General features: G+C 40.0%; 1 protein-coding gene across 1 annotated transcript in view; it reads right to left on the reverse strand.

Moving 5' to 3' along the window:
• Positions 1-7811: 7811 nt before the first annotated feature.
• Positions 7812-13941, reverse strand: part of LOC102850386 (transcription initiation factor TFIID subunit 13-like) — a 10759-nt gene continuing 4629 nt past the window's right edge. The window contains exons 3-4 of the mRNA XM_006882472.1: positions 12373-12470; positions 7812-8131 (exon numbers count right to left, since the gene is read on the reverse strand). Of these exons, the coding sequence (XP_006882534.1) occupies positions 7961-8131; positions 12373-12470 (269 nt within the window). The 3' untranslated portion in view covers positions 7812-7960. The remainder of the gene's footprint in view (positions 8132-12372; positions 12471-13941) is intronic.

A 13941-nucleotide genomic window follows, 5' to 3' on the forward strand; every position in this document is an offset into this window, starting at 1 on the left:
AGATTGGGGCCTGCATGAAAGCAGAAGCAACCTCAGCAGAAAAACAGACTGATATGAGACAGAGCTGATTTGGGTCTGCTGCTCTCTGGAGCCAGAGTCAGGGGCCTTCACGCAAGCTTCCTGGAGGATTACGGGGGAGATGCCATAATTGAAAGGACTGAGAGAGTTTTGTAACACTGACCTATGCCTTGAGCTTGTATGTCAAAGGTCCTGAGAACACTCTTGAGGAACTGTCCTGACTGAGGAATTCATCTTCCTGCTAACCTGAACTCCAACCTGTTAACTTCCCCAATAAACCTCTTAAGCTTGGGTATGGCTCTATGATTTCTGACACAGTAGCAGAGCACTAGGAAGCTCTGGTGGCCTCGCTGGTAAGGAGTTGCACTGCCAACACAACCATGAAGTTTGAATCTGACAACTACTACATGAGAGAAAGATGGGCAATCAACTTCCATGTGATTTACAATAAACCCTGAAAGCTTGAGTATGGCTCTGTGGTGTCTGTGTAGCTGTTTTAAGGGATTTTTGACACATTAGTAGAGCAGTAGGAAGCTCTGGTGACTTAGCTGGTAAAGTGCTGTGCTGCCAACCCAACAGCAGGCAGTTTGAATCCACCAGCTGCTCCGTGAGAGAAAGATGAGCAATCTTCTTCCATGCAATTTACAACCACTGAAAACCCACTGGAGGATCAATTATGAGTCAGTTCTGACTGAGTGGCAATTACTGAGTGAAGCTACAGTATCATCAGTGTAAGAATTAGTAGAAGTAGGTGCAGAAATGTAGAGACTATGTCTAACCTAACAGGAATTTGGTTTTGTATTGGGGATGTTGCAAATGGGAACAGTTTCCCTTCATGAAGTTAACAGAGGTCAGACTTGGTCATCTCCACAATGCCTAAACTCTTTTGCTAACATGTGTTAAAAAAAAAAGCTTCTTGCTTTATTACTATAACTTTAGAAGTCCATTTTTCTATATAGTAAGATAGCAAATGTTATTTGGGATATGCCTTAAATACAACAGAGCTTAATATTAATAAATATCCACTGGACCAAATCATGATAGACGGAGAAGAGATAGAGATTGTCAACAATTTTGGCTTGCTTGGTTCCACAATCAACACTCTCAGTACCAGCAAGCACTACATTAGGAAATCTGTCAACACACTGCTTTTGAGGCCCCAATGCACCTGCGCATGGTCCTGAGGGTTAAGCTGCAATACTAAAGCATGAGTTCATGCATAAGTGGGGCCGCAGCCTGCTGCAGGTGGCCCTTTCAACTACTAGAGCAACGCAGCTGTGGACCAGGCCTTCTGCCATGTTTGCAACTTAGGTCTTAACTCTTGAGTTGATCCCTTAGGAAACAGATAAGCATAGAGAATAGTAGGCTCTGTGGAGAACTTCATGGACGATTCCTCTGCTTTCCTCGAGATAGAGACCAGCGTTGCACTGTAACTTAACAAGTCCTGGGCTGCCATCCAATAAACTTTAGATATTATTGGGGGGAAAGAAAATCTGCTGTCAGAGACCTCTCCAGAGTGCTAAAGAGCAACAGTCAGTCTAAAGACTAAGGTGCTGATCCAGGCTATGGTCTTCAATTACCTGTTATGCATCAGAGAGTTGGACAATGACCAAAGAGGACAGAAGAATTGATGCCTTTGAGTTGTGGTGCTGGAAAAGAACATTGAATACACCATGGACACTGTCAAGAGAATGAACAGATCTGTCCTGGAGAGGGTGAAGTCAAGCTGTTCCTTGGAGGCAGGATTGTGAGGTTCCGTCTCCTCTACTCTGGGCATGTTGCCAGGAGGGACTAGAAGAGGATATCATGGTTGGAAGGGTGGAGGGACAGCAGAAGAGAGGAAGACCCTAGATGAGACGGACTGACACAAGGGTAAGTGTGTTAGAGACAGTGAGATTGGCCTAGGATAGAACAAGGTTCAGAACTATTTTGCATAAGTTCGCTATGAGTTGAGTTCGACTAAACAGCACATAACAACAATAACAACCCATTGTAGACATAGTCTCCAGCTACCCTAAGTGTGGGTATATGGTCTTGCAAATCATCAACAATTGTGGGACCAATATAAGAGAGCATTTCTCACACTGTAAAAAAACGGTGGTGGAGAGAAAGTGAAGAGACTGTGGCCATGACAAAGTGTAATGAGAGGAACCCTAGAGATGGAGCCACAGTTAACACTTTGCCGCAAATGATGGCTATAGCGAAAAAAATGTGTTTCTAAGCACGGTTGTCAATTTAAAAGTGTGCGGCAACACGTTTAAAAGTTTTCTTGTTGGCTACTTTAAGGAAAAGTTGACTTATAACTGCTCTGAGATAAAATTTGCTGGATGATTGAGGAATCTAGAGACTTCTTGCATTTTTGCTGCTGTACTGAACCTGGACTTTCACGAATTAAAGAATTATCCTTGTTACTCCGGCTTGGGACTATTGGACTAAACCTGGACTTTAATTTTGTGATACTTTGCCTCCCTCCTACTCCCCAACCTGTTTCCCTAATAAACACCAAAGCTGTGAGTAAAATCTGTAAGTCAAGTTGCAACAAACATTGGACTTAATGATTGGTAGAAGTAGGAGCAGGGGCACGTGGAGTGGCAGGTCTGACCATGTAGCTATTTGTATGATGCTGTGGATATTATTGATGGGGATAGTTCTCCTTTATGAAGGGTATAGAAGTCAGACTTGGCCACGCTCATGCTGCAATGGGAATTGGTCAGTTTTGCCATCCTAATTGAGATGGCTCAGAGGCAGAAAACAGAAATCTCCCTACCAACAAGAAAGAAGCAGAGAGTGCTGTGCCCTTTGGGCCAGAGATTACTGTACAAAACAGAGTGAGAAGAAGACGCAGCAACAGCAATACAGGAGCAGTGACAATGGCAGTAGAAGTACAGAACCAGAGAGCTATGTGTCCCAGAGCTGAGCTAAGTCAACCTACCCATTGAGCTACAACAAAGCACCTTAAAGCCCAGGCTTATCGACTGGCAGAGTGGAGGTGGTACATAATTGGCCTTACAAAGATTCTCACCACTGAGCCAATTGGCAGCACAATGGATAGATGGATATTGAGGTTGTTAACAATTACAGCTTGTTCAGCTCCACAATCAACACTCTTAACACCAGCAGTCAGGAAATCAAAAGACAAATTTCATTGGGAAAATCTGCTGTCAGGGACCTCTCCAGAGTGCTGAAAAGTAATGATGTCAGTCTAGAGACTAAGGTGTGCCAAATCCAGGCCATGGTCTTCACAATTACTTGCTGTGCATCAGAGAACTGAACAATGACTAAGGATGACAGAAGAATAGATGACTTTGAATTGTGGTGCTGGAGAAGAGACTTGAAAGTAAATCAGTCTGTCATGGAGAGGGTGAAACCAAATCTCTGATTGGAGGTTAGTATTTTGAAGCTCTGTGTCACATACTTTGGGCACGTGGCCAGGAGAGACTGGTCCTTGGAGGACATCATGCTCAAAAGGATGGAGGGACCGCGCAGGAGTGGAAGACCCCAGATGATATGGAGTGATACAGTGATAAGGGAAATAGGGATTGGTGTGTCGGAATTAGTGAGACTGGCTCTGGACAGGGCAGGCTTCAGAGCTTCTGTACATAAGGTTGCTATGGGTCACAGGCAACTCAACAGCAAATAACAACAAAAACAGCTTTGTAAATGAGCTCATGCACGCGCCAGAGTCCAAAACCTAAAAGCTGCTGGTCAGAGAGAAACCTTAACTAAGAATACAGCTGAAAAGAGGTGGTAATGATTCAAGAATTATACTGAGTGTTTCAACCTAAATTATAATATTACTTCCCTAACAAAATACTGCAGCCTTCAGTATGGATTGAGACTCAATGGCAAGAAGACAAAGATTCTTACCACTGGACCAATTGGTAGCATAAATGGATGGTGAAGAGATTGAGATTGTTCACAGCTTTAGTTTGCTTGGCTCCATGGTCAACACTCTTGGTACCAGTAGCCAGGAAATTAAAAAAAAATACTGTGATAGGAAAGTCTGCTATTAGGGACCTCTCCAAAGTACTGAAGAGCAATGGTGTCACTCTGGAGATTAAAGTGCATCTGATACAGGCCATGGTCTTTGCAATCACTTGTTATGCATCAGAGAGTTGGACAATGACTAGGAAAGATAAAGTAGAACTGATGCCTTTGAGCTTTGGTGCTGGAGAAGAGTATTGAATGCACCCTGAACTGCCAAGAAAACAAACAGATTCATCCTGGAGAGGGTTAAACCAGGCTGCTCCTTGGAGGCAAGGATTCTGGGGCTTCGACTGACATACTTTGGACATGTTGTAAGGAGAGACCGGTCCTTGGAGAAGGACATCATGCTTGGGAGGGTGGAGGGACGGCGCAAGAGGGGAAGACCCTCTATGAGGTGGATTGATTCAGTGACTGGGGTAATCGGGATGGGTGTGTAAGAGGCAGTACAATTGGCACAGGATAGAGCAGGGTTTAGGGCTGTTGTACATAGGGTCTGTATGAGTTTCAAGCGACTTGATGCCACATAACAACAACAAAATTCGTATTGTGAGCCTTGTCTAAGTTCTTTCGGTTAGACCATTGCAATGAAATAACCCAGGAGTAGCATAACTAGAGTTATAGAAAAGATGGTTAGGGTCAAAACTGGTAGTATAAGGGTTGAGGGGTGAGGGGAGAAGTGGAAGGAGACATGCTTGACCTTCCTTATAGGAGTCAGCATTGTACTATTGTTAACTGGGATTCTGCGCCCTTGTGTAGTGGAAGTCAAACTACTGCTTCCACTCCCGCTGCATTGCTTTTTCATAGAGTTTTAAAGTTTCTTAGTTTTATCCAAGAGTGGCTCTGAGGGAGAAGGATGGGCAATCTCCTTCTGTATAATTTATTGTGTTGTTGTTGTTAGGTGCTGTTAGGAGTCCAGTATGATCCACAGTGACAGTGAACAGCCGATCGGAACCTATCCTGTGCCATCCTCACAATCTCTGAGATATTTGAGCCCATTGCTGCAAGTACCGTGTCAATCCATCTGGCTGAGGGTCTTTCTCCTTTTTGCCTTTCCTCCACCTTTCCAAGCTTGTTGTCCCTCTCCAGGGAATAGCCTCTCCTAGCAATATGCCTTAAGTTTGTGAGATGAAGCTTCATCTTTGTCTCCAAAAAAGCATTCTGGCTGCACCTTCTTCAAGACATATGTATTTGTTCTTTTGGCAATCCATGGGATACCACCTCCAAAATCTTCTGTGAAGTCAGCTATGGTTGGTTCCAACTTGACTGCAATGAGTTTTTGGATTTTGATTTTCAGGAATAATAGTGTTATCAGTGTTGATAAGCAACACATAAAGCATCTGGAATTAACCCTGCTCACGTTGAATTATCTATAAGATCAAAACTTAGAGCAGAAACTGCAACTACTTTATTATATTTAGAAATCCAATAAATTCCTTATTACATTTAAAAAAAAAAAAACTTAGAGCAGAGATTTGCAAAGTTATCTTAAAGAGACAAAGACAATGCCAAAAATGGGTATTGTCAAATTAAAGTGGAAATTGAAAGGCAAGATTCAGGAGCAAGGTCTGGAAGGTGTTGTCTTAGCTTCCAAGTACTGCTATTACAGAAATAACTTAGGTGAGAAAATACATTTCCCACAACTCAGAAGGTTCAAATTTCAAATTCAGGACACTGGCTCTAGGGAAAGTTTCTCTTCTCTATCTCTGGGAAAGATCCTAGTCTCTTCTGGGAAAGATCCTTGTCTCTTCCAGCATTCCTTGGTTCCAGGGCATCTTTGCCCGTGTTTGTATTTCCCTGTCTTTGTTCAGGGAGCTTTTAGCCTGTAGGAAATGGTGCTACTAGGCTAACTCCATCCACTTGGATCTTGTTAAATGGTTCCAACTTCTCTGGTGATTCAAATCCACCAACTACAGGCGAACAATGGGCAGTCTCCTCCCAAGAGATTTATGTTGTTGTTGTTGTTGTTGTTGTTATGTGCCATTGAGTTCCTTGAGACTCATAGCGACCCCACGTACAAGAGCCCTAAATGTTGTTCTATCCTGTGCCAACCTCACCATATCTGACACACTCATTTCCAACCCCCTTCACAGAATTGATCCATCTCATTGAGGGTCTTCCTCTCCTGCACCATCCCTCCACTCTCCCAAACACGTTGTCCTTCTCCAAGGACCAGTCCCTGCTTGCAACACGCCCAAAGTATGTCAGACAAAGCTTCAGAATCCTTGACTTCTTTTGATTTTTTGACTGCTGGTACCAATGATATTGATTGGGAACCCAAGTAAGATGAAATTGTTGAAACTTCAATCTTTTCTCCATCTGTCACGTGTTGCCTATTGACCCTGACCCTCTACTTAGGGGCACCTAGAAACAGAGTAATGACTCCTGTGTAATTTCACTCATGCTACTTCCTGCCAACTCCTTCTTTAGGGTGACCAGGCCTTGATTAGCAGAATCAACTAGTTAAAATATTGGATTCTGAAGCTTCATCTGACATATTTTGGGCATGTTGCAAGGAGGGACTAGTCCTCGGAGAGGGACATCATGTTTGGCAGAGTGGAGGGCCAGCGCAGGAGAGGAAGAGCTTCGATGAGATGGATCGATTCTGTGAGTGGAGTGGTGGGAATGAATGTGTCTGAGACGGCGAGGTTGGCACAGGATATAGTGGCGTTTAGGGCTCTTGTGCAGAGGATCGCTATGAGTCGCAAGTGACTCAATGGCACATAACAACAACAAATATTCTTGATTTTAGCTAATCTTAGACTTGTGTAGCTTTTCAGTTTGTTTTCTTTATTAAAAAATATCAACCTAGCAATGCATTAATTAAATTTTCAACTCAATTACATTTACAAGGTAGAAGAAAAAGTTTTTACCAAGATTAAGCAGTTAGAATTATCACATAACCAGTAATACGAATGATATTATGGGGAGGAGGGACACAAAGATAAAAATAATAGTCAAATTCAAGCATTCATTTAGTTGTCATACTTTATTTCTTATATCAACAGGTAAGAAAGTTGAATTTTCCTAAGTTCTGATTTATAGATAAATGTTGCATTTATAAATGCTTATAAATGTTGCAAAAAATATTAAGTTTCACAAATAGTAAAAAAAAATCAGTGATATCTTTAAATAAAATGTCAATCTTTATTTTAAGCTAAGTGCAATAACATTTAATACAATATACCTAAATACACACAAAACTTGTCTATCACAAACTACAAAAGCAGTTTCTACAGCCATATATGATGTTAGTCAAGCATACATTTTCACAATGAACAAGTACTAACAAGTATGTTAATAAAACATTATCCTAAATCTTAAACCCACCAATCAGCTTTTTAAGTTATGTCATTCCTGATAATGAAAGTATTTACCTTTAGAAGACTTAATCTTATTTGGAAAAATGACTTCTCTTAAATTTTGACAAATATACAACCCACAATGGTTTTAAATAAAAAAGCCTCTCAATACTGAGACATTCAAATGAAATTCTTCCCCCTCAAAAAGAAAAAAAAAATTCTGTTTAAGGGAAATACAAACCAATTCACTTATACAATCTCTCAGGTTACTCAGAAATTTGAGAATAGATGAAACATATCTCTGCTATCACAGGATCAAAGGTACCATTTAGATTTCACAGATTAAATAGCTACAGTATAGCCTACAATAGCACAAAGACACTTAATACATAAATATTACTGTCATTTAGATAGTAAAAAATCAGAAAGCAATTTAACTTATGTATGATCAGTAAAACCCAGTATTTCAAGTACATAATATAAAGGCAGGCTCACATACCAGTCTAAAATCAAAGACATGAGAAAAAAAGGCTGCAAATTTTGTGTTTCTCCACTTTTCATTCATTTGCATGGTTAGATATCAGAATATCACAGAAGACATATAGTTACTACAGTTTCCACAGAAGATAATGAAGCTTCAGAAAATACAAAATTTGTCAAGATCCATAGTTTGCTTCATCAAATGCTTTTCTAGCTCTTTTCAATTCTTCATTCATAGTAAGCAAGTCTTTAACTCGAGCAAACTTTCTTGGGTCCTTTCGAATCAAGAAGACAATATCTTCAACTTGTACTCGACCTTGTCTTCCAATTGACATTGCCTTGTGAGTCTATTTAAAAGTAAACAAGAAACTTAATTGTAAAAAAAGACAATGCTGTTTTAATTTGCATTTCTATATCACTGGTGAGACTTCTATTGCAGTTTTGGGGGTTTTTTTTGTATGTATACTGTTGAATCAGGTCAAACTGGCAAAGGAGGAAATAGCCCCACCTTCTCCAGGGGAGCATCTGGTGGATTAAAAGTGAACATCTTTGGGATTGTAGTGCAGCTTCTTGCCACTAGGCCACCAGAACTCCCTTCTATTATAGTTATTTTTGAAATATCTTTCTATTCAAGTCCATTGACTCTTTTCTACTGACATATTAACAAGACTTTTACAAAAATACTTCACAGGCAAAAACATTAAAACTCAATTTTATTGGTTTGTTTTTAAAAGAAATGTAATTTAATTTTCTTCATCTGCATAAATAATTTAAAAATTTATTTCTTTACAAGTACCCATTTCATTTATGCTTTCAACCCTCTCTCATCTAATGATCACTATTACTGATTATTCCTAAAAGTAAATAAATCAGTCTTACTCCCTATCACTATAAACTTATCCTCTGCAAAAAATAAGTGCTATCGCTAATGGCAAAAAAATGGAAATTAGTAACAACACACTAGATAAACAAATTTGAGTGTACTTATTCAATTAATGTAATAGAAACATTAAATATGTTAAGAATATTATGAAGTGATAATGGGGAAAATTTTCTAAATGTACCTCAGTGAAAAGGCAAGCTCTAAGACTATATATTGACCCCAATGTTATAAACAGGTAAAAAAAAAAAGACTAATGATGACAGAAGCAAGTGATGACTTTGAGTTGTGGTGCTGGAGAAGAGTCTTGAACACACCTAGAATACAACTGGTCTGTCTTTGAGAGGGTGAAACCAAGCTTCTCCTTGGAGGCTAAAATTCTGCAGCTCTGTCTCATACTTTGGGTATGGAGACAGGAGGGACCAGTCCTTGGAGAAGGACTTTATGCTCAGAAGGGTGGAGGGACAGCTGGGAGAGGAAGAACCCAGATAAGGTGGATTGATACAGTCACTGGGGCAACAGGGTAGGTGTGTCCGAGTCAGGGAGAGTGGCTCAGGACAGTGCAGGCTTCAGAGCTGTTGTACATGGGGTTGCTGTAAGTCACAGGTGACTCAAGGGCACATTACAACAATAAAATTTGTATTTAAATAACAATAATAAAAAAGGAAAAAGGCCAGTCATCTAAATATTAGCATGACTTTCTCTTGATAGAAGGATAACAAATTTTATTTTACTTTAACAGTTGGGCACTGAATACTACCATCTAGAAAAGGATATGTGAGAAAGTGCTCCATTACCTTCTTTTTTTTAAAATTTTATTATTTTTTTGTGTGTGTGCTGTCCAATCAGACCCGACTGGTACAGGAGGAGATTGCCCCTCCTTCTCCAGCAGAGCATCTGGTGGATTTGAACCGTGTGCCTCTGGGATTGCGGTGCAGCTTCTTGCCACTAGGCCACCAGAGCTCCCTTCCATTACTTTATTATAGGAAGAAAATTCTTTTCTTCCCTGAACTTTATATATTTTCTTAATTATATTTTATAGTAATACAATATTTACAATAGTATTGTTATCTAATAAACAGGAAAGCAAAAGTGGCTTAGTGGTAAGGAGCTGTACCGCCATCCCAAAGCCACATGGTTTGAATCCACCATCTGTTCTGTGGGAAAAATGATGGACAGTCTCCTTTCATGCAATTTACTGCCTCTAAAAACCCACGGGAGGGTCCGCTATGAGTCAGTTCAGATTCAATAGCACACAGCAACAATGATTACTGTGGTGGGAAGCACAGCCATTAGGGAGTTGTGTTGCTGACCCAAAACATCTCATGCGGACTCCACCAGCAGCTCCAAGGAAGCAAGAGGGACAAATCTCCCGCTGTGTGATTTTCAGTCTCAGAAAGCCTGTTGGAAGGTCACCTATGAGTTAGTTTAACTCATTAACAATGAGTTTGAGATTTTTAATTACTAATAGAAATTTTCTTAAAAGTTTTTTAGGAGGGAGGGGTGGGCAGGGAGGAAAATGTGCAATAATGAATGAATGAATGAGAAAAAAATTAAATGGGAAGAATATGCTGTAAAAAATGTTGCATTAAAATTTTTTTTTAAAAAAGTTTTTAAAAATGCATCTTCTCTTACCTATTTTATTACTATTATTCTGTACTAAGGATAAAATCTAAAATGCAGGGTGAAAACTTGTAAAAATAAAAAACTAAGGGCAGCAATCTCCCCTCCAAAAACATATACAAAGGGGAGAAAAGGTCATAACTGTGGTCACTCAAAGGTAATTGTCCAGTTTAAGACAAACTAATCTAGAAATAATTTAAATAGAGAAGTGGTTACACAAATTGGAAAAAAACCTTGAATACTAGAATAACTAAGATAGAAAATATACATTGTAGAATTACGAGTAAAAAGTATTTAAGTTGTACAAATGTATTTTGAATAGTCCATCAATAAATGCTCTATTTTTTAAAAAAGTGTTTACTGAGATCACTAGTACATAAAACATTACATACATTTTTTTTAAAAAAAAATCATAAATCTATATTGGATGATAGATTATTGCTTGTGGTCACATTTTAAATTTTATTCAAGAATTTTATAACTCTAATTTTCAGTTGTGAAGAAGGGAGCTCTGATGACTGTGTGGCAAGAAGCTGTGCTGCAATCCAAAAGGCACACAGTTCGAATCCACCAGATGCTCTGCTGGAAAAGGAGGGCAATCTCCTCCTGTGCCAGTTGGATCCAACTTAACTGTACACAACAAGGAAAAAAAAAGTTGTGCTGCCAACTCAAAGACAAGCAGTTCAAATCCCCCGCTGGTCAGGAGAAAAATGGACAATCTCCTTCTGTGACACTTACAGCTTCTGAAAACCCATCAAGTGTCAGCTATGAGTCAGGTTTTTTTTTTAAATTATTTTTTTTATTTGTGTGTGTGTGTGAGTGTACCGTCAAATCAGATCTGACTGGTACAGGAGGAGATTGTCCCTCCTTTTCCCGGCAGAGCATCTGGTGGATTTGAACCGTGTGCCTCTGGGATTGCAGTTGCAGCTCCTTGCCACTAGGCCACCAGAGCTCCCCTTATGAGTCAGTTTTGACGGGATGGTGATGCATTCAGTTGGGAAGGATGACAGAACATGCACACACGCACGCGCGCACACATACACACACACACACACCTTCAACCAGTGGTATAAAGTCACTTTCAACTCACAGTGACCCTATAGCAGAATTTGCCAGAGCATTTTCAAAGCTATAACCTCTATGGCAGAAGATTGTCACACCCTGAGTATGAACTGTCAAACTTTCAGCTAGCACTCAAATACTTCAACCACTATACTACTAAGGCTCCCAAAACAAAGCCACCCCAATACATATACAACATGCTGAATGATAAATGGAGTCCTGGTTGGTGGAAGTGCTGGACACATGTAGGGTCACCTAGAGTTGGAATTGGCTTAGTGGTAATTGCTCATTTTTGGATAAGGATAAATACTCCAAAAACCCTCAAATTCACCACTAACAAGTCAGAACTGACTCAGCAGATTGTCTAATGAGTATCTGGAGGCAGTACATTTGGGAAGCAGACTGCCCATCTTTTTTCCTAGGAGGCACCAGTGTATTCAAACCATTATAGTAGTTTGCTTTGCAAATCACAAATTGCTTTTGCTTTGCAGGGCAATTCCCTACAAACGAAGGAACTGTTCTACTTATGTACCACTGAGTTTAGTACAACTACTGTGAACAACAGATCTGAACCCTGTCCTATCCTGTGCCATCCTCATCATCTCTGGTATATTTGAGCCCATTGCTGCAGTTGATGCGTTAAGCTACCTCACTGACTGTCTTCCTCTCTTTTGCTGACCTATTAAACAGTAATTCCACAAAACAAGGACACAAAAAAACTTATTTCAAAAGAATGTTATATTACGTTTCAGTCCTATCGAAGTTTAGAATTTCAAACCTATTCTTCATAGAACAAATTCTATTCACCAGAGCACCAGGGATCTCTGGTATCCTAGTGGCAAGTATCCCAAAGGCATGTGGTTCGAGGTCACCAGCTGCTCTGCAGGAGAAGGATGGATAATCTCCTCCTGTGCAATTAGCTGCCAGAGGGTCAACTATGAGTAGGTTCTGATTCTATGGCACACAACACAACACACATTATTATTCAATTAACCAAGAAGATCAGTTACAAAATAATCTTACCATTTCTGTGATGAACTCTATGACAAGATCTTCAAGAATGTCTACTGATTCAGTGTAAGGATTCTGGTCATCTCCAAACCCGTACATCATACATCGTACTACAAAAGAACAAATCACTTTCATTGAACAGATATTACAATTTTTGTTAGCAATACATTGCTTTTTTATGTGGTTCAAATCCACCAGATGATCTGCTGGAGAAGGAGGGGTAGTCTCCTCCTGTACCAGTCAGATCTGATTTGATGGGACACACACACACAAAATAATAAAATTTAAAAAAATAAAAATTTTTAACCCCCCCCCCAAAAAATACAATAGTTTTTTCAAGTAAATTAGGCCAGAATCAAGTTAACAAATGACATTAGTATAAATATATATTTACATTGTATTGTCTCCAAATATGGATTTTTATGTGTTTTAGTTAGAATCTGTAAAACAGATCATTCAGGAGGCTTGGCTTTACGAAGAGGAATGTGGTATCGGGATTGGAAGAAGACTCACCAACAACCTATGTTATGAAGATGACACAACCCTGCTTGCTGAAACTGAGGAGGACCTGAAGCACTTGCTGCGGAAGGTCAAGGACCATAGTCTTCACATATATTCTCGTCAACTGGCAGCACCATGATACATGGAGAAGAGACTGAGTTTGTTAATAATTACATCTTACTCAGCTGGACAATTAATACTCTTGGCACTAGCAGTGAGGAAATGAAAAGAATTGCACTGGGAAAATCTGCTGTCAGGGACCTCTCCAAAAGACTAAGAAGCAACGTTGTCTGTCTAGAGACCAAGGTGTGCCTGATCCAGGCCATGGTATTCGCAATTAATTGCTATCTATCAGAGAACAGGACAAGGACTAAGGATGACAGAAGAATAATGCCTTCAAATTACAGTGCTGGAGAAGTTTTGTGAACATGCCATTGATTGCCAAGAAAACAAATCAGTCTGTCTTAGAGAGGGTGAAACCAAGCTTCTCCTTGGAGGCTAGGATTTTGAAGCGCCATCTCACACACTTTAGGCATGTGGTCACGTGCTCCTGTTCTCGTTTTGGAGAAGGACATCATGCTCAGAAGGGAGGAGGGACAACACAAGAGAGGAAGACCCCAGATGAGATGGATTGATACAGTAACTGGGGCAATGCGGGTAGGTGTGTCAAGAGTCAATGAGACTGGCTCAGGACAGTGCAGACTTCAGAGCTGTTGTAAATAGGGTTGCTGTGAACTACAGGTAACTCAATAGCACATAACAACAACCTCCAATATGGTATTTTCTATTGTCCTATATCTATGCATTATGGAAAGGTAGACAATGAATAAGAACAAAAGAAAAATCAATGCCTTTGAGTTGTGATGATGGAGAATAGTACTGAATATCCCATGGAGGGTCAAAAGAGCAAACACCCTACAACCAAGAGAAGATAACGTAGATGAATGGGATCTTCTAAGACTCAAATCCCTATGCACATCCAAAAACTTCTCCAACAGGATAAAAAGGGAAGCCACTGACTGGGAAAAAGTATTCGGTAATAACATATCAGATAGGGGACTTATATCCAGAATTTATGAT

This window comes from Elephantulus edwardii, unplaced genomic scaffold (assembly GCF_000299155.1).
Source record: "Elephantulus edwardii isolate Elephantulus edwardi_28Jun2011 unplaced genomic scaffold, EleEdw1.0 scaffold00020, whole genome shotgun sequence".
Taxonomy (NCBI): Eukaryota; Metazoa; Chordata; class Mammalia; order Macroscelidea; family Macroscelididae; genus Elephantulus; species Elephantulus edwardii.